This window comes from Schistocerca gregaria, chromosome 2, assembly GCF_023897955.1.
Source record: "Schistocerca gregaria isolate iqSchGreg1 chromosome 2, iqSchGreg1.2, whole genome shotgun sequence".
In the NCBI taxonomy this organism is placed as follows: Eukaryota; Metazoa; Arthropoda; class Insecta; order Orthoptera; family Acrididae; genus Schistocerca; species Schistocerca gregaria.
Genome location: NC_064921.1, coordinates 1,014,970,646 through 1,014,998,197, shown reverse-complemented (window position 1 = coordinate 1,014,998,197; position 27,552 = coordinate 1,014,970,646). Strand labels below are relative to the sequence as shown.

Sequence of the window (27,552 nt, the reverse complement as noted above, 5' to 3'; positions counted from 1 at the left end):
GCATAATGTTCTTAGGGAAGTTGATCTTTATTACTTGGTTGCTATACCTCGATACAATCTAACTTCATTCATATGATGAAATGGTTGTCAGTAGTTAACACTCTTGCATCTGTGCTCTAGTGAAGGAATAGCGGTAAGCTTTACCTGCGTTCAAAGGAAAGAGGTGCAGATTTAAACCACTGCAGTAAAAGCGTACAGCGACTGAGGGCCTAGAGGAGCGTTTTCCCTGCAGAATCCGAGTGGAAACGTTTGCGGACAGCTGAGTTCCGCGGTCTCATTGTGCAGACACGTTGGGTGGCGCCGGTCGGTCGGTTGCGGCGACCAGGTAGGCTGACTGGGGCCGAGGAGTCGCCGCTACAATGGGCAGAGCATTGAAGACCGGCAGTAAAGAAGACGATGGGTCCTTGTTAGGAAGGAAACCGATTAGATGGCTGCGTGTTTCGTCAAATTTCCGTGGGACAGGTCAGTGGCGACCAGACGTCTACAATCTACTTCAAAACATATTGGTGAAGGCACTAGGCTTTTAGAGAGTTTATGGCCGATCTTTGGAAAGTTCGAAATGGATGCAACAGGGAGGTAACGATCTCTTTACCGAGGGCTGTGGTTCCATCCAGGTCATTCTTTAGCATAGACATGGCGTGGACACGTGAGAAAGAGGCCACGATTCCGAATCTATTTTCCATTTCTTCCAATTAACTTTAAAACAGCTGATTGGTCAAATCTGTGTATGAAGAGCAAGGGTCGCTCTCCCAGTTTTGAATTCCACGCTCCAGGTCGTTAGTGTCTTGTGCTAAAGTGGGAGTAGTCTAAGATGTAAATGTGCTATAGTACCGAGCTCGCGAGGAAAGCTGAGAAAAAGAGAAGAGGACACTCTTGTACTGGCACTTCGTTGGTAAAGAACTGCAGGTCTCTACCTAAATGGTAAGACTTGTGTCCTTTGCTAGTATGCCACTTAGAGCATGTGCCAGTCACCACCTAAACCATCAGAGGTACTGCTTCTAGCATCACGCACACAATGAGTGATGCACGGGTGTACTTACGTACTTACTTGTTTAGAGTCGGCTGTGTACAAATTTGCCGGATATAGACTGGGAGACTCAAACGTTCATAACTGGTGGCAGGGACAAAGAATCCAGTGAAATATTTTTAAGTGCTTTATCTGAAAACTACCTTGAGCAGTTAAACAGAAAACCGACTCGTGGCGATAACATATTAGACCTTCTGGTGACAAACAGACCCGAACTATTTGAATCAGTTAATGCAGAACAGGGAATCAGCGATCATAAAGCGGTTCCTGCATCGATGATTTCAGCCGTAAATAGAAATATTAAAAAAGGTAGGAAGATTTTTCTGTTTAGCAAAAGTGACAAAAAGCAGATTTCAGAGTACTTGGTGGCTCAACACAAAAGTTTTGTCTCAAGTACAGATAGTGTTGAGGATCAGTGGACAAAGTTCAAAACCATCGTACAATATGCGTTACATGAGTATGTGCCAAGCAAGATCGTAAGAGATGGGAAAGAGCCACCGTGGTAAAACAACCGAGTTAGAAAACTGCTGCGGAAGCAAAGGGAACTTCACAGCAAACATAAACATAACCAAAGCCTTGCAGACAAACAAAAATTACGCGAAGCGAAATGTAGTGTGAGGAGGGCTATAAGAGAGGCTTTCAATGAATTCGAAAGTAAAGTTCTATGTACTGACTTGGCAGAAAATCCTAAGAAATCTTGGTCCTATGTCAAAGCGGTAGGTGGATCAAAACAAAATGTCCAGACACTCTGTGACCAAAATTGTACTGAAACAGAGGATGACAGACTAAAGGCCGAAATACTAAATGTCTTCTTCCAAAGCTGTTTCACAGAGGAAGACTGCACTGTGCTTCCTTCTCTAGATTGTCGCACACTTGACAAAATGGTAGATATCGAAATAGACGACAGAGGGATAGAGAAACAATTAAAATCGCTCAAAAGAAGAAAGGCCGCTGGTCCTGATGGGATACCAGTTCGATTTTACACAGAGTACGCGAAGGAACTTGCCCCCCTTCTTGCAGCGGTGTACCGTAGGTCTCTAGAAGAGCGAATCGGTCCAAAGTATTGGAAAAGGGCACATCCTCGTTTTCAAGAAGGAACGTCGAACAGATGTGCAGAACTATAGACCTATATCTCTAACGTCGATATGTTGTAGAATTTTGGAACACGTATTATGTTCGAGTATAATGTCTTTTCTGGAGACTAGAAATCTACTCTGTAGGAATCAGCATGGGTTTCGAAAAAGACGGTCGTGTGAAACCCAGCTCTCGCTATTCGTCCACGAGACTCAGAGGGCCTTAGACACGGGTTCACAGGTAGATGCCGTGTTTCTTGACTTCCGCAAGGCGTTTGACACAGTTCCCCACAGTCGTTTAATGAACAAAGTAAGAGCATACGGATTATCAGATCAATTGTGTGATTGGATTGAGGAGTTCCTAGATAACAGAACGCAGCATGTCATTCTCAATGGAGAGAAGTCTTCCGAAGTAAGAGTGATTTCAGGTGTGCCGCAGGGGAGTGTCATAGGACCGTTGCTATTCACAATATACATAAATGACCTGGTGGATGACATCGGAAGTTCACTGAGGCTTTTTGCAGATGATGCTGTCGTGTATCGAGAGGTTGCAACAATGGAAAATTGTATTGAAATGCAGGAGGATCTGCAGCGAATTGACGCATGGTGCACGGAATGGCAATTGAATCTCAATGTAGACAAGTGTAATGTGATGAGAATACATAGAAAGATAGGTCCCTTATCATTTAGCTACAAAATAGCAGGTCAGCAACTGGAAGCAGTTAATTCCATAAATTATCTGGGAGCACTCATTAGGAGTGATTTAAAATGGAATGATCATATAAAGTTGATCGTCGGTAAAGCAGATGCCAGACTGAGATTCATTGGAAGAATCTTAAGGAAATGCAATCCGACAACAAAGGAAGTAGGTTACAGTACGCTTGTTCGCCCAATGCTTGAATACTGCTCAGCAGTGTGGGATCCGCAACAGGTAGGGTAGATAGAAGAGATAGAGAAGATCCAACGGAGAGCAGCGCGCTTCGTTACAGGATCATTTAGTAATTGCGAAAGCGTTACGGAGATGATAGATAAACTCCAGTGGAAGACTCTGCAGGAGAGACGCTCAGTAGCTCGGTACGGGCTTTTGTTAAAGTTTCGAGAACATACCTTCACCGAAGAGTCAAGCAGTATATTGCTCCCTCCTACGTATATGTCGCGAAGAGACCATGAGGATAAAATCAGAGAGATTAGAGCCAACACAGAAGCATACCGACAATCCTTCTTTCCACGTACAATACGAGACTGGAATAGAAGGGAGAACCGATAGAGGTACTCAGGGTACCCTCCGCCACACACCGTCAGGTGGCTTGCGGAGTATGGATGTAGATGTAGATGTAGATGTAGATGACATACTCCGTCACGGATAATCGTGGCACGGAGTCAAATTCGTTTGGCACACCAGAAAACGGGCCCACCAGCACACTGGAATCCACTGGGGTTTTAGAGGCTCACAAGGAAGTATCCGCATTCCGAACTGCGTACTTGGATTTATCCGGACGCGCGCCATTAACAACAGATTGCTGCCGTCGATGACTCCAGTCGCCGATCGCATCGCGGTGTCCTGCCCTGACTTGCAGAAGTGTAAATTGTTCTCCACTACGGCGTAGGTCTCGAATATATGCTTCTCAGCATCCTGTTCTTTGGAACGATATTTTTCACTTTGGAATAGTAGAGTATAGCTGCTAGATAGTAGAGTAGTTTTTGGGCCAGACCACGGATTCGCATGTATGAAGTCAGGTTATTGTCATATGATGATCACCAGCTGATCACTTTGTTCACCATAGATTACATATTAGTCAAAGCGTTTGTCAAATAAAAATGTTTGTGTGATGTTTCCTTAGCCATTTTTTTTTTTGTCGCATGGTATTAAGAATGAACACACCTTCTTTTATTTGGATCACAACTCCTCCCAGTGTTCTGATTAACATTACCTTCACCATTTTTCATTAAAGTCTTGATTACAATTGAAAGTAGGAAGTTTACAGTTGCAGTGGTAAAGCGCTTCAGAAAGAACTCTCAGAATATCTTAAGTACGTTGCCTCACCATGCCGTTGTAACAGGGACTGACTTCAACTTGCTAGTCATGAGTATGGAGAGCCATGCTATCAAATCCGGTACCAGAAACAGGATATTGTTGTGAAATTATTCTAAATGTCTTGTCCGAAAATTATTCGAGCAGATATTTAGAGAACCAACTCCTCAAGGTAACGCCTTAGACCTTCTAGCAACACACGGACCTGAACCTCCTCTATCAGTTAACACAGAAGAAGTGGCCACAAGGCTTTGATAGCATCAGTGACTACGAATAGTATAAGGAATGTCAGGAAAGGTAGGAAACGATTCATAGTTAGAATGAATGACAAGATACAAACTGCAGAATGTCTGAGTAATCAGTCAACATGAAACATACAGTGCTTCGGCCAACGATGTGGAACACGAATGGAAGAAATTCAAAAGTATCTTTCAGTATGCCTTAGACAAGAAGGATCTGAGCAAGGTTTTAAGGGAAGGGAAAGTTTCACCGTGGTTTAATAACCACGTTAAGAAATTGCTACATATACAAAGAGAACATCAAAGAATCAAGAAAAGTAAAAAACAAAATAACGAACAAAACCTGAACAATGCGAATAATTTAAGCAGCGAGGAAAGTGTTTAATGACTTCGCAAGAAAAATTTTTTGTAACCGATTTCTCTAAAAGCACTAAGAAGTTCTGGCCTTACGTAAAAACAATAATCTGTTCGAAATCATGTATTCAGTCACTCAGTGATCATGATGACACTGAATAGGGAAAATGACACAGAGAAGGGTTAATTACTGAATTAGCTCTTTCGAAACTGTTTCACCGCATAAGATCGTAACACGGTGCCTCTTCTCAATGATCGTACGAACTTCGGAATGGTAGATACTGAGATAGCTGATCGCTAATTAGGAAAAAAAAATTAAATCGCTTTGTAGCCGAAAGGAATCAGGGCCAGATGAGATACCAGTAAGATTATAACAAAGAACTTACTGCACTTCTAGCAGCAGTTATCGCAGGTCTTTGGAACAATGAATGGTACCCTGCGACTGGTAAAAAGCAAGGGCCATTCCCTTTTCCAAAAACGATCGTAGGACAGATGTACATAATTATAGGCGTACATCGTTGACGTCAATCTATTGTAGAATTATGGAACATGTTTACGCTCCTGTGATTTGACATTTCGGGGAACGAAAATCACTGCAGCAAAATCATCATGGATTCTGAACTCAAAGATCTTGCAAAACTCGCCTCGATCTGTTCCTCCATGAGATCCACAGCGCTGTGGACATCGGTGGCTAGACCGATACCGTGTTTCTCGACTTCAGGAGAACACAACTGATACCGTCCGCACCTCCATTTAGTGAAAAAATACGAGCTTACCGAGTGTCGCAATAGATCTGCGACTGGATTGAAGACTTCCTTGTACACAGAATTCAACACGTCGCTCTGAGTGAAGCCAAATCGACAGATGTAAAGGTAATTTTTCGGAATACTCAGAGGAAGTGTGAGAGGACCGTTACTGTTTACAATGTGTATAAATTATCTAGTAGGAAGCGTCGAAATCTCGTTAAGGCTGATCGGAGATGATGCGATTTTCTGTAAGAAGGTAGCAACGTCAGAAGACAGTAACGATTTCCGGAAGAACTTTCAGAGCATTGTTGAATGGCGGATGGACTAGCAGTTGACCCAGAACTTAAAAATGTAAAACGTATTCCACACACGTAGGAAAATAAATAGAATACTGTATAACTACACTGCTGACGACATGTTGCTGGAAACATTGACCATAGTAAAACATCGAGGGGAATCTATCGGGAGCGACCTTAAGTGGAATGTCCGCATGAAACAAACGGTAGGAAGAATGTTAAGGAAACGTAATTCAGTCACTAAAACAGTGGCTCACAAGTCACTTGTTCGACCGATTCTTGAGTCTTATTCGTCAGTCTGAGAGCGGCGCGTTTCGTCACGGGATGGTTTAGTCGCGCGGGAGTATTACTCAGGTGCCCAGCGAATTCCAATGGCAGACGCTACAAGAGAGCGGTTTGCCTCCGGAAGTGGTTCACTACTGAAATTTCGAGAGAGTTCTTCGCGAGAGGAGTCGTTTAATTTATTGGTTCAAATGGCTCTGAGCACTATGGGACTTAACTTTTGAGATCATCAGTCCCCTAGAACTTAGAGCTACTTAAACTTAACCAACATAAGGACATCACACACATCCATGCCCAAGGCAGGATTCGAACCTGCGACCGTAGCGGTCGTGCGGTTCCAGACTGTAGTGCCTAGAACCGCTCGGCCACTCCGGCCGGCGATAATTTATTACTTCCTCCCATATACGAGGTGCGTCAATAAAGTAATGAGACTGATTTTCTTTGCTATATGTGGCAATCCTGCAGGCTTGCATAGGCACAATATCTTTGACCTTGGTCTATAAGCTGCTTCTAGTCCAAGCGGCACATCGATGCAACTGCTCAGTCGTGAGTTGTACTGTAATAGGTTAACAAGTGTTTGTGTCTCTCGTCACGAAAATGTAACCGCATAATATTGCGCAACGGTATGCCATTTCTTTTTACGTTAAACTGGGTGAAAACGCGACGAAAACTTACGGTAAGCTTAAGAAGGCTTTTGGAGAGGAGGTTATGTCAAGAGCTGAAGTTTTTCGTTGCCGTAAGATGTTTAGTGAAGGCAGAACGAATGTTAAAGACGACGACTGCAGTGGACGACCATCAGCCTCATGGACGGATGTCAACTTGGCCAGGGTGCGTGAACTTGTACGATCTGATCGAAGATTGTCCGTGAAAATGATTGCAGAAGAAGTGAACATCAATCGAGAAACGGTTCATCTAATAATAACTGAAGATCATGGTATGAATAAGATTTGTGCAAAAATGTTCAGCAAAAATCTCACAACACAACAGCGAGAAACACGGAAAAATGTGGCAGCCGATCTGTTAGAGCAAACGGAAATCAATCCAGAATTGTTGAGCCATGTTATCACAGGAGATGAGAGTTGTTTTTTTCTGTACGATCCACAGACATAGCTCCAAATTTCGCAATGGTGCTCAAAGGGATCACCCAGACCAAAAAAAATCTCGCATGTAAAGTCAAAAGTAAAATGCATGCTTGAGTGCTTCTTTGATTCCCACAGAATTGTTACTAAAGAGTGGGTGCCTCCTGGAAAAACAGTTAACCAATATTACTACAAAGAAATTTTAGAAAGACTTCGTAAAAGAGTTGTATGTGTCCGTGCCAACATTGCTGACAATCGGATTCTGCATCACGATAATGCGCCGTCCAATACTGCTCTGTCAGTACAGCAATTGTTAGCCTCAAATTTCGTTACTACCACAGCCACCTTATTCACCAGACATCGCTCTGTGCGACTTTTTTCTATTTCCAAGAGTGAAAACGGCGGTCAATGGACACCATTTTCAAACAACACAAGGTGTCCAAAAAGCTGTGACATTAGAGAAGATGAGTTCCAGAAATGTTACCATCAATAGCATAAGCGCTGGAAAAAGGGTGTGCAATCAGAAGGGAACTACTTCGAAGAGCACTACACTAAATTCGACTAAAACGGTAAGCAACATTTTTTTTAACATCAATCTCATTACTTGGTCACATATCGTATGTATAGCGAAATGACCACAATGAGAAAATTTGTCAAATTACTAGAGGTAATACATAGGCGTACCGAAAATCTTTCTTGGAATAGGGATGGAACAAGAAAGAGTTAGTAGTAATAGAAGTAACCTCCAACACAATACTTCAGGTCGCTTGCGGAGTACTGATGCAGAGTTTTAAAATAAATAACAATGTAATGTGACAATTATTCAGAGAAATATCAGTTAACATAAAGATACACTGTTATTTCGTATAGGATAATGCTCGTGCACCTTAAGGTCAAAGCACCTACGTCAGTACACGTATTTCAAGGGATTTCTGACGATGGATAGTTTAGTGCCATCCTTGTTTTACAAACCTGAACCCATGTGATTACAGTCTTCGGCGGATGCAAAAAGATAAAAAGCGTGCACACAATCTCCATACACTCGACGAGTTTGGAGACAGCATTCAGCTTATCTAGCATACCGAGAGTCGGAATTCGTCAAGTGCTCTACAACATGTTCAAAAGGTTGAAATGGCTCTAAGCACTATGGGACTTAACATCTGAGGTCATCTGTCCCCTAGACATAAAACTACTTAAACCTAACTAACCTAGGGACATCACACACAACCACGCCCGAGGCAGGATGCGAACCTACGACCGTAGCAGCAGCGCGGTTCTGGACTGAAGAACCCTGGAATCGCTCGGCCTCAGCGGCCAGCCTTATCGTGTTCTGAACGTATCGGACTGTTCTTGTTGCAGTGGAACCTCTTTCCTAGCAAATGCTATGAGGAAATGTAAGTGAAATTTAGTTGTACCGTGCAACATCCCCTCGCTTCTAAACTGATGCTGTTATTATTCAGCTTAGCCGCCAGTCTGTAGAGGGTGGTATATGCGACGTACAGTATGCCTGGTCAGGATTTCCACTCGAAATTTGGGAGTGTAAGTCGGACCTCCTTTGATCCGCCTTGGTGGGCCGTGTCGTCGGATTTCCTCCTACCTGTGCCCGGTGCAGCTTTCATAAATGTCGTCCGTGCAGATTCTTCATTGGCTCATTGGGTGTCTCTGTCGGTGGAAGCTAGTTATCTGAAATTGCTGTCGGTCAACTTTGGGGTATCTATTTACTCGAAATTAACATTCAGAATGTCCACAGCTCGTGGTCGTGCGGTAGCGTTCTCGCTTCCCACCCCCGGGTTCCCGGGGTCGATTCCCGGCGGGGTGAGGGATTTTATCTACCTCGTGATGACTGGGTGTTGTGTGATGTCCTTAGGTCAGTTAGGTTTAAGTAGTTCTAAGTTCTAGGGGACTGATGACCATAGTTCTAAGTTCTAGGGGACTGATGACCATAGTTCTAAGATCTAGGGGACTGATGACCATAGATGTTACGTCCCATAGTGCTCTGAACCATTTGAACCAACATTCAGAATGCCGTAATATTACTTTTATTCCTATTAGATCAATAATGAAACACTCATGTCACAAACTACTCGTAAACGAGAGCATGGCTACCATCGAACAACAAGACAGGAAGATCTCTTAACGGCGACTGCCGACTTTGGCGCGCAGTCCGTATCTCATACTAGTTTCGTCATAGTTCGTGAATTTCCGATCAAGTTCGAACTTACTAAGAACGGGTGTGAATTTTAACGATAAATAGTTTTAAATATCCAGAGGCTCCTCCTAGTATTCATGTCGTCATAAATTACTTTAATTATTAAATATAAATAAATAAAATCGGTGACTTTGGCGCCAAGATGGTGGTAGCTCCCGTCATGTATATTTCCCAGGCTGACGCTTGTTGCTATGGTCAAGCGCAGAGCCCCACCCCACTGCACGAGACATATGGTCGCATCGTCACCTAGCTAGCGAGCGTGGGAAATGCTCTCCGCCTCATTGCCGGCTACGGACTACAGCACTTCCTAACTATCGTGAATACATCAATAAGAGACAATAATTTATTAAAACCGGTAAAAATGTAAGAGGCACCTTACAACCGCTTATCTCAGGGGACATCCGACGAGCACTGTAAGGCACTTACTGGGGAAATTAGCTGGTCCATACGAAGTGCCAACTCCGGGAAAATGTGTGGTCGTGCCTGAAATAGCCTTCGTCCAATTAAAAGGAAGGAAAATCCCTGACAAGAAATCCTTCCACATTATTTGTGCTCTAACCTTCCTGTAATAGTTTCAATTGACGGAGCAGTATTGTTTCGTAAATTTCAGCGAAGCCACTAGATAGTGCAGTATCTCGCTGGCTGGTGTACTCACCTCCTGGCACACGGAACGACACGAGCCGGTGGCTAAGGAACAGCAGGCGGCCTCTGCAAAAGATACAAAAAAAGCGTTACCGCTGTTACCATCACAGCAGCTTAACTTTATGCAAAGTACAAAGACAACTTGTGACTTTTAAGGGCTCATATGTCGATTTGCAAAGTGAATTGCTTTGAATGTGATGAATTTGCTGATGGCCTACTTGTAAGCCCAATTAGCGTCGTAATAGCCAACTACAAGACAACAGCATGAAATACGAGGGTAATCTGAAAAGTAAGGTCTCCTATTTTTTTATAAGTACACGGACCTGTTTCTTTCTCCAATGGTTTACATCAGTTTACAGCTCGAACATTTAGCTATTTTTCGACATAATTACTATTTCTGTCGATGCATTTTTTGACTCTGTGGCAGTTTTTGTAGGCCCATGTCACACCACTTCGCCGCCATGCTGTTCAGAAAGTTATGAACATCTTCTTTCACCTCGTCGTCGGAGCTGAATCGCTTTCCAGCCAAATGTTCTTTTAACCAGTCCAGAAAGTTGTCCTGTTCGGCAGCAAGGCGGTGAAGAAATGTGCGGGAAGCATCAACTCGTTGCCGCATGTGGTCCTCGGTGAGCATGCGTGGCACCCATCTTGCGTACACCTTCCGGTAGTTCAATATTTCCGTTAATATTCTGTGAGCAGTGCTTCGGGAAACCTCAGGAACCATCGTGCAGAGATCATCCAGGGTGATCCGCCGATCTTCACGCATGCTTTGCTCAACCTTCAACGTTCTCTCCTCAGAAATTGACGGTCTCCCGCTCCTTTGTTCGTCGTGAATTTCGGTCCGACCAGCTGCGAACTCTCTACAGCACTTACGAACATTTTTGACTCACCATACACTTCCGTCAGTTTTCGATGGATTTCAATCGTTTGCGTTCAAAAACGAATAACTGCGGCGAGTTGCACTTGGTTGTAACATCCAACGGGAGCTGTATGCTCAACTGCTGCCAAGCCAAGACTGAGCGCCTCAGCACGGCGTGCGAATGTTTACACATAGCACGCGAACACTCTTCACAGCACTGTGACCAACTGCCACACAGAGTCCGGAACTTATAAAAAAATAGGAGACCTTACTTTTGGGATTACCCTCGTAGATGCCTAGCGATGAACATGTGCGTTATTCGCACAGAACGGTTTGTGCATGTGGTACTACCAGACAAGTATTTAAAAAAGTCATATTCGATTACCACCAAGAATTATTATCAAAATTATTTTTATTTTTAATGTTGGTTTCTATCTTATGATCAATTTTAAGTTGCTGTTGATGTCGTTTGTGTGGCCATCAGTCCGAAGACTGGTTTAGTGCAGCTTTCCACGCAGTGAAAGCCTCTTTAATTCCAGATAACTACTACCTCTTATACCAATTTCAGTCTGTTTCCATCCGTTGGTCTTTCTGTACAATTTTTAACGACCCCTCCTCTCCTCATATTTTCCTGCGTTACCAAACTGACGACTGCTTCATTTAGTGAAATTGCGCCGTAAATTTCAGTTTCCCCCAGTGGTAAATTTCAGTTTCCCTCAGTTCTATTTGATACCGACTCATTAGCCACTCGATTTACTCGTCTAATCATTAGCATTCTTCTATAGCATTACATTTCAAACGACTTTGTTCTCTTCTTGTCAGAACTGTTTATCGTCCACGATTCACGTCGGCATAAAGCTACTTCACTCGAGTTTCATCAGAAAAGACTTCGAAAAATTTCAGTGTGTTGATCTGATGGAATTACATTTTCCTGGAGACATACGAGTCTCATTTTTATCTTCGGTAAGGATAGAAGCTGAGAAAATGAATTAAAATTTGTGACAGGGCCAGAAGTTGAAAGCGGGTTCAAACACCAATCGTAGCACGAATTGTAATTCATTGCATCAGCTCCATCCTTATTGAAATTATATTGATATATGTACGTCACCAAATTACTTGGTTTCAGCTTTACTACCATGTAATTAACAACAGACTACATGGCAACGTAATTATAACGCCGCAGAATTCAAATACGATACATTATACAATCAACAGTAAAATGTACCAGTTAATCATAAAAATTTCAAGTTTTATTCCAAATGTCATTGATTATGGCTCCGAAAACAACTCAAGCTTATTCAAGGATCTTCGCCATCGAACGACTGCCGAAAGCAATAATTACTAACAACAGCACTCAGTTTTCCTCTCAAGATATCAGACATTTTTTATGAAAGGAATTGCTTTTCACACTTTCAGCACCCACCATTTTATGTAGAAGTGAACGGACTAACAGAAAGATTTGTTCGGAAGTTCAAGTCGTGTATGACGGAGCTCACTGAGCAGTATAGTAAAGGCAACGCTTTTCTGTTATTTCTTTCTCAGTAAAGAGCCACTCCACATGATGCAAAATATCAAAATGTTCAAATGTGTGAGAATTTCTAAGGGACCAAAACTGCTGAGGTCATCGGTTCCTAGACCTAAATATTTCCACATCTAAATTGTTTTATGATGCTTCTTAAGCGTTGTGATTGATGAAACGAAGTCTATCACGTGGTGCTTCTACAAGTTTTTCAGTAATTTTTCAGCATAGCAAGTACAGATTTAGGGGGTATATGGTGAAGCATTATATACACCAGAAATATGTAAATAATGTTACTGATTGGCAATTATTTATTTTTATTACAAATGATTCTGCCCTACTTCAGGTTACATGGTAAAACAATTTTAGACGAAAGCTACAATGTTTACACAAGGAACCCCATGTCAACTCAATATTATTAACCCCCTGCTCCCCCTCCCTCCGAATATTTTCCATTATGTATTCAGTTAACGGTAATCACCATCTCAACTGACCCTCACTACCCACAGCAATATTCGGCATATGTTCAGTTAACTCTGGCAATCCCAACGTATTTCACATGACGTGGATTACCGAGGAGGGAAGCCATTCTTGATGCCCATCTCCCAAAAAATTTAAAGAAAGCAGAGTTAATAAATTGTTGTGCACTTATATTAACAACATACTTCTTCAGTAAGGTCCAGTACCGTAAAATATCTTTTAGCGGACACTTAGCCATACCAATGCACTTTCAATACAGCGCTCCAACGATGGGGGTATTTAACGACCACGCTAAGTGCTTTTATATACAAATTTCACTAATATTTGTTGACTTTTACTCACTACATATATTTCGAAGCCATACTGATGCGTAAGTTGGTTCCCGAACCTGAAACTATTGAAAGTCACATTTAATGTGAAAAGTGACCTACTAGTAAAACTTAAATTTGTATGTTGGCTTTACCTGAAAAATTAAAGACAATTATGGAATCTAGTACATGACTTTACTAAAACAAAAAAAATTAAGAGGCCTTGAATTAATCCTGTGACATTTTTCTCTCTGTCAATTTCGGCTGAGAAAATGTGGAATTCGTTATGCGACATCGTGAAATATTCGAGCTTCAGTTCCCAAAGGTTGATGAAGTTCAGATAGATGGCGGGGCAACACGTAGCCTTTAGAATGGCGTCAGTAACCGAGGTGCGTTCCAAGCAGAAGGTTTCCATTGAGTTTCTTTAGGCGGATGCAAAGAGTATCGTAGATATTCATAGACGCTTGCAGAATGTCTACGAAAGCCTGGTAATGAACGAAAGCATGGTGAGTCTGTTATTATCACAAGAAGATCGCGCAAACGTTTCCGATCTCCCGCATTCCGGTCGGCCGCACACAACTGTGATTCCTGCAACATTGGGACGTGATGACACTCTCATTTCAGATTATCGACGCAGCACAATCAACCACATAGCTACTTATCTGGAAGTATTTGTAAGTAGCCCTGACACATTCATCTACCACTTGGGGTACTCAAAAGAGTATACCCGCTGCATTCCTCATCACCTAACAGAGGATCACGAAAACCGACGAAGATGTATCTGTGCGGAATTCAAGGCTGATCATGCCAATTTTCTGCTGAACATAGTCAAAGGCGATGAAGTTCAGCCCTGCATTGCTTTAGACGATGTGTATGACTAGAATCAATAGCTTTGTAGCTGTCGTATTGTTTGTTATTGCCTGGCTTATTGGATGATTTAATCATCGGCTTAAGCTCAGAATTATTCTTCAAGCAATGAAGGAAATTCGTATTGCACCTCCTACGGTTCTCTGTGATTTATTGCATAATTTGGTAAACCATACAGTTGGTGACGTCATTCGTTCCTAAATGTTGGAAACTAGTATCTATAAAAAGTAATAATTGCCAATCAGTATCATCAACTATCACTTTCTAGTGTAGAGGATGGATTAACTTATTCCGTCTAGGTTGGTGCTTACTATGGTGAAACATTACTGAAAAACAAGTGAAAAAATTTGGCGATGAGAGTACGTTTTAAGAACTACCAACAACAAAGCATCAGACTCAAATTCTAAACTCCTTTACGTGTTTTGGATATGGAGGTACCAAGCATCATAGAAAAATTTCGATGAGGAAATACTTCATACTTTTGTACCTTACACAATGAGCAGCCCTCAAAATGGAATTAGTTGAATTCTTCCAGTACCTCTTCGTTAGTGTGTTTCCGAGCTACCCTTAGGTCTTCAGCATTTATGTGCTTTCTACAGCTATAAAATTGATCAGGTTAGTTTTGCACCATCGCCTCATTTAGGCCTAATATGAAATGTCAACTGTTCATTAACATGTTATTTTTTAGTCACATGTGTTTTGTAACTATTTAGGCATGAAAATATCACTGGGGCACTGAATTGGAGAGTTTACAGTCATGTTTTAGGCAGCAGTTTTGACGGATGTGTGTATGTGTGTGTTCTGCTGATGTGTTTTACATGCGAAATTACTGCAAGATACACTTTCTACGGGACTTTTCCGATGACTAGTTTTAAACATGGTGGAAAAATTGTGATGATTCACCTAGTTTTGAGCGTAGCCAAGTTGGTTGCTTTGAGGCTACATTTCGACTGGTGGCTAAATACCATGTTGTGTTGGCTCTTCCGTTTTAGTACTAAGCTTTTACTGGAGGGGAGGGAGCAGGGAGGGGGATGGGAAAGACATTTCTTGTCATGTGATAGCTATGTTGAAATTGATAAGGAAGGGCATTGCGTACTGCTGTATCGGATTATTACGTCAGTGCCCAGAGCGTAAGCAACCTGCACTAGCCCTTGCTCTTTCACGATACAATAAACCGGAAGGTCCTGGACGGTGTCACAGGTGTCAGAAATTTAATCACTCGAGCAACAACTGCGACTTGCAGCCGAGATGCGTTAAAAGTGCAGGTCCTCACCTTACCAAGCTATGCGAGCAGCAGAGAGGGTCAACCCCAGTCCGTGCCAATTGTAATAGCTCCCACCAGGCTAACTACTGCGGCTGTGAAGTGTACCAAAGATTGGTGCAAAACCAGAGGCAGCGGAAAACTGCCCCAGCAACAGCAGCCGCATCAAATTCTCAAGCTCGCCAACAGCCAAACTTCGAGTCGCGAGCAAGAGATTTCCCGGATATGCGTTCACACTATGCCCACTCCCACCACCCACTCTGTGTCCGTCCGCGGTACCCCTGCGACCGTGCAGGAGACGAGCCTGCCTCCAGCTCCATCAATACGTCACCCACCCACACCACAGGCTTCACCCTCACCACAAGTTCCGGAACAGGCATCTGTAACAACAAACGAAACTGTAGCCGCAGCGCAGGAGCAGCCACAGGCGGGACCAAACGTGACAGCGATCTCGGAGGTTTTCTGAGGGAACCCAGAAATCTCGGGAAGCTGCTTGAAGGGCTCAACCTGGGAGCAGTAGTCCAGAAAGTGAGAGACACCATAGCGACGGTCCGAGCAGCGAAAGATAGATACGCAAAGATGCTAGTAATCGATGAAGCAGCTATGACACTCTTGTTTAATGAACCTTAACGGTACAAGAGAGTTCAAACTACCAACATGGAATGCTAACAGCATATCCTCAAAGATCCCATGTTTCCTAGATGGGCACGCCACAGATATAGCCTGCATTCAGGAGACGCGTCCAATTTCGACAGATCGATTGAAAGTCCGAAACTATTCCGTGCGCAGGATCGACAGGCATGACCGCGCAGGCGGAGGAGTCGCAGTCCTTGTGAAGTGGGGGATTTGCCACCAGACAACCGTTATGCCGAAATTGGCCACGGTCTAGTCGGTCGGTATAGAATTAAAAGTTGGCAATCAGATAGTATCGGCGTATAAACCCCCCGAATAGTATCTTCGGCGCACAGTACCTTCAGAGCTTGATCGGCATCGGCGAAAGAGTCATAATAGCAGGAGACTTGAAATCTGAAAGTGTGGACTGGGGGTGCAACACTAGAAATGCTGGCGGTTGGAGATTGAGAAGGTTTATCGGGAGCAATAAGTGCTCGCGATGAGCCTACTCTCATCCTCTACAACCCTGACCATGCACCAGATATCCTAGATGTCTTCCTGTGCAAGGGCCTGCCTTGGAGGGCTGCGCCAACAGTCCATTACGAGCTGGACTAAAACCAGAAACCGGTAATCCTGGAATGTGCCAATGTCGAAGACAGAATCCGGAGGATGGCAAACACAACGTATGAAACTAACTAGGAACAATATACCGCCCTAGTAGGACAACACCTGGAGGAAATGCCGCAAATGCGGAATGAACGGGAGGTAGACTCAGTAGTAGAGTATTTCACAAACGTCCTTCAGACCTGTGCTCGAGAGACCAGCACTAGGCTAACTACCGAGCCTGACCCCTGATACCTGGGACCTGATAGTCACTAAACGGTACTTGAGGAAGGACTGGTAACGCTATCGCAATCCTGCCGATCGTCGCTTGTTTAGGTGGCTTGAAGCCCAGCCAAAGGAAAGACTGATAGCGCACAGCTGGGAAGAGTAACTCAGGAATGCAGAACAGGACACGATCGAAGTATGGAATATCACGAAAGCGCAGAAGGCTACTTCCAGGGTAGACAGACCACTTCGAGGTCCAAATGGGCTGGTATATGACAACGACGGTAAGTTCCTGGCGACATCGTTAGTCAAAATTCCGTACTCACGTCATCGACGATACCGAGATTGACAGGCAGGAAGAAATAATAAACGGACGAGTGGCTCAGTTGTTGCAAGAGAGGCCAGATACGGACTTGTGTGTGCCTACACCAGACTATACAACCAGTACCTATCCCTAACCTACTTCCCAAAAGCCTGAAAAACTGCTCAGGTCGTAACCATACCTATACCCAATAAGAACCTTATCCTTCCACAAAGCTATCGATTCATCTCACTGCTGTGCTTTATAGGGAAAGTACTAGAGTGCCTGATCCTCAGTGCTCTACCCAAATTCTTACGTGACAATAACACAATCATCCCTGAGCAGTTTGGATTCCGCCCTGGACACAGCACCATCCATCGATCCTTGCTTCTGGTGGAACACATATGCAGAGCGAGAGACAGCAAACACAGCACACGAGCAGTTTTTGTCGATATCGAGAAAGCATTCGACAAAGTCGGGCAAGTTATCCCAGTTAGACATTACAGGACATAACATGAGCACGACCGACTCGTTTCTGACAGGGAGGCAGTACCGCATCAGGTGCGGCAAACATGTACGCACGATTAGGGACGGTGTGGCAGGAGTTCCGCAGAGCTCCGTTCTTGGCCCCATATTATACTCGCTATACACCAACGACGTGCCAATGTTGGCAGGTGGTCAGATAGCGCTGTATGCCGATGACACGGCGGTTTACAGGAGTAGCAGCAACCTCAATCTCATAGCAAGACAGCTACAAGAGCACCTGGACAAAATCTTGAAATGATGCAATATTTTGAAAATAAAGATCAATTCTGAGAAGTTCATAGCAGTTATGTTCATGAGGAAGTTGACTCCTCCAAACAGACAGATTTCTGTAGCCGACCAAGAAATAGAATGGAGCAACTCATGTAGTACTGGAACTACATATCTCGGCCTTGTACAAGACAAACGCCTAACCTTCGCAAAGCAGATAGACAGATCCAGAAGCAGAAGTTGCACTGCTTTTATCCAACTGTACCCGCTCCTAAAAGGTGGAAGACTTAGCATAGAAACGAAACTAAGACTGAGCAGGTCAGTTTTCCTCCCAAGTATTCTATATGCATCGGAAGTTTGGTCTTTGGTTGCAGACCGACATCTACAAAAAATTCAGAGACTCCAAAATAGAATCCTCCGCGTCATCGTCGATGCAGACAGACACTAAAGACCTTTTAGAAGGACCATCAGTCTACACCTACATTAAAAGTAAATCAGAAAAACTCTATGAAAAGGAACCTACTTCGACCCACCAACTAATTCACAATCTAGGAAGCCATTGCCCTGATGCTTCACCGGCCGGGGCGGCCGAGCGGTTCTAGGCGCTTCAGTCTGGAACCGCCCGACCGCTATCGAATCCTGCCTTGGGCATGGATTTGTGTGATGTCCTTAGGTTAGTTAGGTTTAAGTAGTTCTAAGTTCTAGAGGGCTGATGACCTCAGAAGTTAAGTCCCATAACGCTCAGAGCCATTCGAACCATTTTGAACCTGATGCTTCAGACAAGCGACCGATCTCAACATTAACCAGACAATTTAGGAGATAACAATTACAGACAAAACAGTCATACATGCAAACATGATCTAGATAAACTACAAAAGCTATTCTCCTAAATATCTTTCAGCCATACTAGAAGTCAGACGGTAAAAGCCCTGTGGTGCTTCAGTGAACAAATATACATAGGCAAACAGCCTTGCACTTCAATACCGGTTATAATGGTCAATTCGTGCTGGAGTCGGCATAGATAAACTATTACCTTACTTTAAAGTCTTAACACAATAAGTGAAGTTTTAAAGTTACGAAATTTGTGTACGTCTTGCTGCAGCGTGACCCTCGATGCACAAATTATCTAGACTATATTAATTCAATATTTTATAGTGATACCATTTACAAATAATTTCAAACATTTTCGAAACCCTTACTCGCTATCATCCCCCATAAAATTATGGAAGGTTACACGTCTTTCGCTTACTACATCGGCATCAGGCATGACGTTTTACTTTTTACTTCTTTACTACAAAGTCTATTCGTAACACATTTTGCAGATAGTATCATTGTATACCACAGAACGTTACTGTAAAACACACAGTTCGGGATATATGACGTCATATACGTTGAGATGCTTGAAAACTAGTTTTTATTAAGATGAAACGCAAATGATTCACATTATACTCAGCGAATTTTTGATAAAAGAGATTACTTTGCGACTTCAAACTGGCTTTAAACATAAGCTCAAAATGTTTTCTAAATTTTTTCTTTGGTTTATGGGTGAATATCCCAAAAGTAAAACAGACATATGGAAATACACTGTATGTCCATCCCTTTAGAGATGGTCGCAGGACTTCGCTCTTCGAAAGAGGGTGTCAAATTAAACACCTTTCAGCCGTCAATTTTCAACCTTATTTTATTTGGCAACCAGTTTCAGGGCTTTACTACGCCAACTTCAAGCCCCTGACCGACGTGCAGGAAGAATCTACCTCTCTTGTGATCAGGTGATAGATGGAGTGATCACTGTAGCAAATATGTACGAATACTGGTATTGTTTTGATTACATGCGTGGTAGATTCTTCCTACATGTCGGTCAGGGGTCTGAAGATGGCGTAGTAAAGCGCTGAAACTGGCTGCCAAATAATATAAGGTTGAAAATTGACGGCTGAAAGGTGTTTTATTTGACATCCCTATATGGAAATACTCTTTTGCGCCTTCAACAATAAATTTCTTGCATGTCTGACATCCAGTTTTTAATAAATTATCTCTTTTATAAGGGAATTAGACGTCTGAGTCTGTCTTCTATATGGGAATGGAATGTTAACGGTCAGTTGCTAAGATGTCATCCAACCCGCGTACTCAGTTAGCATTTGAACAGTGTCTTCCTTGCCTACCAGGTTTAAAAGGCTACCACTGCTGAGATCTCATACACGTGATTACCTAAACCGATCGGAAAAGCCGTTAGTCAATAGCTGATTAATATCAGAACAATGTGGGGCCATGACAAAGAGCTACGTTGAATAGAGATGCACAGTCCCCAGAGTGATACCTCAAAAGCAGCTCCTGTTAATACGACGTCAGGAGATTGTCACGCAGCACACTTTATAAGCCGGTCGGGTCTCGGGTGGTGAAAAGAGAACCGGTCTCACAAGCAGAAAGAAATCGTTACGCAAGTTCTTTGTGGTCACTTCCGCAGCCCGATTCCCTATATTAAATATCAGCGCAATGTTTGTGGCCAGGAGGTAAGCATTTCATTACTGAATTTTAGCTCCAGCTTCACCCAACAAAAACGACTGTGTATCCATTCGAACCGCTGTTACCTACACAATCAGCCTCAGCACCTGCTATAATTAAATGAATCAGTGTAAATTTTAGATCTAATTTTTGTAAGTTCTGACCAGCTCACGAAGTGAGAGCAGAAAAATTGATTCCAGGTAAGTCGTATGCTATTTTTTGTCCGTTTCTTTTTATATTCCCTATGTCTACCTGGATGTTACGTAAGGAACAGAAACACTTCATATTTTCCACTCTGAAAACAAATTTCAGAATTTTCTAATTAGTTTTCGCAACGTAATGGCCGTTTTGCTTGTCACGGTGCACCTGCTTACGCCCAATGTCCACTTTCACGTTGCATGGTAATAACGTGCTCACGAAATATCAAAAATGTTATGCGATTGGAATAAAGAACTAACTAGCAGGACTTCATTTTTAATGTGGGATTGTGAGGATGAAGGGTGGGGGGTGATGGTGGGACATTGCCAGACCGTTTCGTCAGGAGGTTAGTGCGGTAAGACTTAAATGTCCTCGAGCGCAAGACGAACGGCGCTGAAAGATTTGTGTAATTTTTTTACGACTAATGTGTCACTCATTGTGAAAGGAAGAGTGACTCCTGTGTGCTCCGTTCAGTCTGACGTTATGGCTTGCAGGACTGTGAGCGCACTGACACTTCCGGAGAATGGAAGAGAGTTTTTGCAGGTAAGTCAGATACAATGTCAAAAATCCGGTACACAGTAGTTTCCCTTGAACCTCTTTTGCCTCCAAAAGAACTGTTGCTCCAAAGTCCTATTCAACGCGCTGCGGGAAAAACGTGGGTTCATTTTTTTACGCATCGTAATAGTTGTTGAAGAGTGCCACTTACCACCAATGCACGCCTTGTCTAGTAGTCCTATATGTTCAGCAAGACGTGGGAGGAAAAAATGCAGCACCCTCAGGGAATACACAGTGGCACCAGAGTATAATATCTACATCTACATCTACTTGATTACTGTGCTCTTCAGAATAAAGTGCCTGCCAAAGGTTTCAATGAACCACCTTCATGCTGTCTCTCTACCGTTCCACTCTCGAACGGCACGCGGGAGAAACGAGCATTTAAATTTTTCTATGCGAGCCCTGATTTCTCTTATTCTATCGTGATGATCATTTCTGCAGATGTAAGTGGGTGCCTACAGAATGTTTTTGCAATCGCAGGAGAAAACTGGTGATTGAGATTTCATGAGAAGATCCTGTACCAACGAAAAATGCCTTTTTCTAATGATTGCCACTCAAATACACGTATCATGTCTGTGCCGCTAACTCCCCTATTTCGCGATAATACAAAACGCGCTGCCCTTCTTTGTACTTCTTCGATGTCATCCGTCAGGCCCACCTGATGCGGATTCCACACCGCACAGCAGTACTCCAGAATAGGGCGGACAGGCGTAGTGTAAGCAGTCTCTTTGGTAGACCTGTTGCATCTTCTAAGTGTCCTGCCAATGAATCGCGATCTTCGGTTTGCTCTACCCACAATATTATCTATGTGAGCGTTCCAATTTAAGTTATTTGTAATTGTAATCCCTAAGAATTTAGTTGTATTTACAGCCCTCAGATTTGTGTGACTTATCGCGTAATCGAAATTTAGCTGATTTCTCTTAGTACTCATGTGAATAACTTCGCACTTTTCTTTATTCAGGGTCAATTTCCAATTTTCTCACCATACAGATATCTTATCTAAATCATTTTGCAAGTCGTTTTGATCACCTGATGACTTTACAAGAAGGTAAATGACAGCATCATCTGCAAACAATCTAAGACGGCGACTGAGATTGTCTCCTATGTCGTTAATATAGATCAGGAACATTAGAGGGCCTATAACACTTCCTTGGGGAACGCCGGATATTATTTCTGTTTAACTCGATGGCTTTCCGTCTGTTACTACAAACTGTGACCTTTCTGATAGGAAATCACGAATCCAGCCGGACAACTGAGCCGATACTCCGTAGGCACGCAGTTTGATTAGAAGACGCTTATGAGAAACGATGTCAAAAGCCTTCTGGAAATCTAAAAATATGGAATCACTTTGACAACCCCTGTCGATAGCACTTATTACTTTATGAGTATAAAGAGCTAGTTGTGTTTCACAAGAACGTTACTTTCTGAATCCGTGCCGACTATATGTCAATAAATCGTTTTCTTCGAGGTACTTCATTAGTTGTGTTTCACAAGAACGTTACTTTCTGAATCCGTGCTGACTATATGTCAATAAATCTTTTCTTCGAGTTACATCATAATGTTCGAATACAGTATATGTTCGAAACTCCTACTGCAAATCGACGTTAGTGATATAGGCCTCTAATTCAGCAGATTACTTCCACTTCCCTTTTTGGGTATTGGTGCGACTTGAGAAGTTTTCCAGTCTTTAGGTACGGATCTTTCTGTGAGCGAGTGGTTGTATATAATTGATAAATATGGAGCTATTTTAGCAGCATACTCTGAGAGGAGCCTGAATGGTATACAGTCTGGACCGAAGCCCTTGCCTTTACTAAGTGATTTAAGCTGCTTTGTTACACCGGGGGATATCTACTTCTGTGTGCACACTGAGGATTGTAGTGCTAGTAATTAATTTTTCAGGGTCATCATAGATCAGATGGCACGCAGAAGACCTCACCTTGTGCCCTCAGTTCTGACTCCGGGGAGGTGACTGTGGTGATGGTGAATTACAGGTGAAGAGTGTTTGTTATTGACAAATAAGTAATCCTACTGAGCGGTTTCAGCCGTTTGATCGGGTTCGTATTGTGAACCTGCGGGAAGCTGTATGGAAGTATCGATGAACTGGGGCGCATGGGAACGTAGGCACATTGTGTTAGTGGGGTATGGCTTCTGTCAGCAGTAGTCTGTGGAACATTCTCACATTTTCAGGACAGGCTCTGGACGTCTGCGAAGTACAGATGCGACCACTGTGGGAGCAGCGATGGCCTACCGAACATCATCCAGGTAATAAATCTGGGGATGTGTTGCACCTGCTTTCTCCAGAGATGAGTAACCGTCTGCTTGCAGCAGGACCGAGATCACTTGCACCTTCAGCGATGCTGCCATTGACACCACGACAACGCTAAGCATGGCTACGCTACTGACCAGGAATAGTCGACTGGAAAACGTAGTGCCGCTCTTCAGTGATGAGATATGTTCTGGCAGCACTTGTAATGCTATGAATAATATTTTATTACGTGTTTCATATGGGTTAAAATGTTCATCGCTTTGTGATTCAACATTCATGACAAATGAAATGTTTTAAGTGATTTTCGTACCAGACCATGGCTGTGGCCGAAACAGGTAGTATTAATACACTACTGGCCATTAAAATTGCTACATCAAGAAGATGACGTGCTACAGACGCGAAATTTAACCGACAGGAAGAAGATGCTGTGATATGCAAATGATTAGCTATTCAGAGCATTGATACAAAGTTGGCGCCGGTGGCGACACCTACAACGTGCTGACATGAGGAATGTTTACAATCGATTTCTCGTACACTAACAACTGTTGACCGGCGTTGCCTGGTGAAACGTTGTTGTGATGCCTCGTGTAAGGAGGAGAAATTCGTACCATCACGTTTCCGACTTTGATAAAGGTCGGATTGTAGCCTATCACGATTGCGGTGTAAAGTATCGCGACGTTGCTGCACGCGTTTGTCGAGATCCAATGACTGTTAGCAGAATATGGAATCGGCGGTTCAGCAGGTTAATACGGAAGGCCGTGCTGGATCCCAACGACCTCGTATCACAAGCAGTCGAGATGACAAGCATCTTATCCGCATGGCTGTAACGGATCAATCCCTGAGTCACTAGATGGAGACGTTTACAAGACAACAGCCATCTGCACGAACAGTTCGACGACGTTTGCAGCAGCATGGACTATCAGCTCGGAGACCATGGCTGCAGTTACCCTTGCCGCTGCTTCACAGACAGGAGCGCCTGCGATGGTGTACTCTATGACGAACCTGGGTGCGCGAATGGCAAAACGTAATTTTTTCGGATGAAGCCAGGTTCTGTTTACAGCATCATGATGGTCGCATCCAAGTTTGGTGACATCGCGGTGAACGCACATTGGAAGTGTGTATTCGTCATCGCCATACTGGCGTATCACTCGGCGTGATGATATGGGGTGCCATTGGTTACATGTCTCGGTCGCCTCTTGTTCGCATTGACGGCACTTTGAACAGTGGACGTTATATCTCAGATGTGTTATGACCCGTGGCTCTAACCTTCATTCGATCCCTGCTAAATCATACATTTCATCAGGATAATGCACGACCGCATGTTGCAAGTCCTGTACGGGACTTTCTGGATACAGAAAATGTTCGAATGCTGACCTGGCCAGCACATTCTCCAGATTTCTCACCAACTGAAAACGTCTGCCCAATGGTGTCCAGGCAATTGGATCGTCACAATACGCCACTCTCTACTCTTGATGGACTGTGGTATCGTGTTGAAGCTGCATGGGCAGCTGTACCTGTACACACCATCGAAGCTCTGTTTGACTCAATGCCCAGGCGTATCAAGGCCGTTATTACGTCAGAGGTGGTTGTTCTGGGTACTGATTTCTCAGGATCTATGCACCGAAATTGCGTGAAAATGTAATCACATGGCAGTTCTAGTATAATATATTTGTCCAATGATTACCCGTTTATCATCTGCGTTTCTTCTTGGTGTGGCAATTGTAATTGCCAGTAGTGTATAATCTAGCTAATGCAATTCAGTGTAATGAATGTTTCGAAACATATATCGACTGCTGAAAATTGTCTAAAAATCTATTAAGGTGTTTAATATTAAAATGGGGAAAACTTTCCAAAGTTCTGCAATATTACACTTATTTGTTCAGGTACCTTTAATACAATAATGTTAACCTTCCCCACAATATTATCTATGTGGTCTTTCCAACTGAAGTTATTCGTAATTTTAACACCAAGGTACTTTAATTGACAGCCTTGAGAATGGTACTATTTATCGAGTAATGGAAATCCAACGGATTTCTTTTGGAACTCATATGGACCACCTCACACTTTTCGTTATTTATCGTCAACTGGCACCTGCCACACCTTACAGCAATCTTTTCTAAATCGCTTTGCAACTGATACTGCTCTTCGGACGACCTTACTAGACGGTCCCAGGACGCTTCCCTGTGGAACACCTGATATCACTTCAGTTTTATTCGATGATTTGCCATCTATTACTACGAACAGACTTTTCTGACAGGAAATCACGAATTCAGTCCTGTGCAAGCTTCTTCAGCTCCCAGTACCTACAGCAACCTACATCCTTCTGAAGCTGCTTAGTGTGTTAATCTCTTGGTCTCCCTCTACGATTTTTCCTCCACGCTGCCCTCGAATACTAAATTGGTGATCCCTTGATGCCTCAGGACATGTCCTACCAACCGATCCCTTCTTCTAGTCAAGTTGTGCCACAAACTTCTCATCTCCACAATCCTATTCAATACCTCCTCATTAGTTACGTGATCTACCCACCTAATCTTTAACATCCTCCTGTAGCTCCACATTTCGAAAGCTTCTATTCTCTTCTCGTCCAAACTATTTATCGTCCATGTTTCACTTCTATACATGGCTACACTCCATACAAATACTTTCAGAAACAACTTCCTGACACTTAAATCTATACTCAATGTTAACAAATTTCTCTTCTTCAGAAACGCTCTCCTTGCCAATGCCAGTCTACATTTTATATCCCCTCTAATTTGACCATCATCAGTTATTCTGCTCCCCAAATAGCAAAACTCCTTTACTACTTGAAGCGTCTCATTTCCTAATCTAATTCCCTCAGCATCACCCGACTTAATTCGACTACATTCCATTAACCTCTTTTTGCTTTTGTTGATGTTCATCTTATATCCTCCTTTCAAGACACTGTCCATTCCGTTCGACTGCTCTTCCAAGTCCTTTGCTGTCTCTGACGGAATTACCATGTCATCGGCGAACCTCAAAGTTTTCATTTCTTCTCCATGGATTTTAATACCTACTCCGAATTTTTCTTTTGTTTCCTTTACTGCACTTAATTATATACAGAAAATTACTATACTATATTTGGAATTCTACTGATAAAAATTTGACCGTTTAAAGTGCGATAGTGCAGAGGAAGACCTAATATAAAATGTAACTGTGAAACCTCTTGTAACAAGAAATCGACGAGAAAGTGTTATACATAGCTAAAACTTTGAAAGAAATGTTATCTTACCGGAACAAAAGAAGAGGCGTAGGAAGAAGTGTAAACAAGGTTATAAATATGCTCCTCGACTTATCAAATAAGAAAGGCTGTACATTAACTAAATTACGATCGTAGCAACAAGATTACAAACCGGTGTGCCTTCGTCCACTGGGAGAACGATGTTTGGACAGCGGGAAGTTGGGTTTTTGACGGAACGAGTTCTTATGTATGCCAGAAACGTGCTGGAGTTTCGCCGCCCAAAGTGAGTGGCATCGTCAGAGAATGTGCGGCGTGCTTCACAGTAGGCGCGAGCTGTGAATGCGGGAGCGGCGATAAAGAGCCCGCTGTCCACGGCGCGGACGTGCCGTGTGTGAGGCTTGTATTCGCCGCCGTGCCTGGGACCTCAGGCGGCACCACCAAAACGCTAGCAGCGACGTCGCCAGTAAATTATGAAGCGCCGGGCCTACAGGAATTTTCTTCAAGTTACAGATGATGTATCCAATCAATAACGTTATTGGAAATAGCTACAGTCTACAAAACGGAACGCGAAAAACTCACGTGAAGGCATGTCCCATTTAAAATGGAGCATGCATACTGAAGAGCCAAAGAAACTGGTACACCTGCTGCCTACTATAGTATAGGGTCCCCACGAACACGCAGAAGTGCCGCAACACGACGTGGCATTGACTTAGCAGTGCTAGAGGGAACTGACAGTGTGACTCCTGCAAGTCTGTTCGCATATTATGCGGTGTCTCATTTCTTATGCTATAAGCAAAACGTTTTCCTAAAAAGTTCATCAGTATCCTAGTTAACTTTTTTTTTCTTTTAAATATAGTATATTTCTTCAGCACCGCAGCAGATGACTCAACTTTCAGTTTTCTGTTTTCTCTCAATTAAACCAAGGTGTGGACACGGTAAAGATATCTGCCATAAAGAGTTCACCATAAAGAACTGAAGCAATGAGTCTGTGCAGTCCACCACCTGGTGTACTGAGTTTGACAACACGAGTGCTACAGCACGATTTATACATGTAGATCATGCTTGTTG

General features: G+C 43.1%; 1 protein-coding gene across 1 annotated transcript in view; it reads right to left on the bottom strand.

The window, feature by feature from the left end:
- The window catches only part of LOC126335509 (reversion-inducing cysteine-rich protein with Kazal motifs-like), a 328,118-nt gene that overhangs the window by 263,705 nt on the left and 36,861 nt on the right, over positions 1-27,552 (bottom strand). Inside the window, exon 2 of the mRNA XM_049998864.1 lies at positions 9,993-10,045. Within this exon, the coding sequence (XP_049854821.1) occupies positions 9,993-10,045 (53 nt within the window). The remainder of the gene's footprint in view (positions 1-9,992; positions 10,046-27,552) is intronic.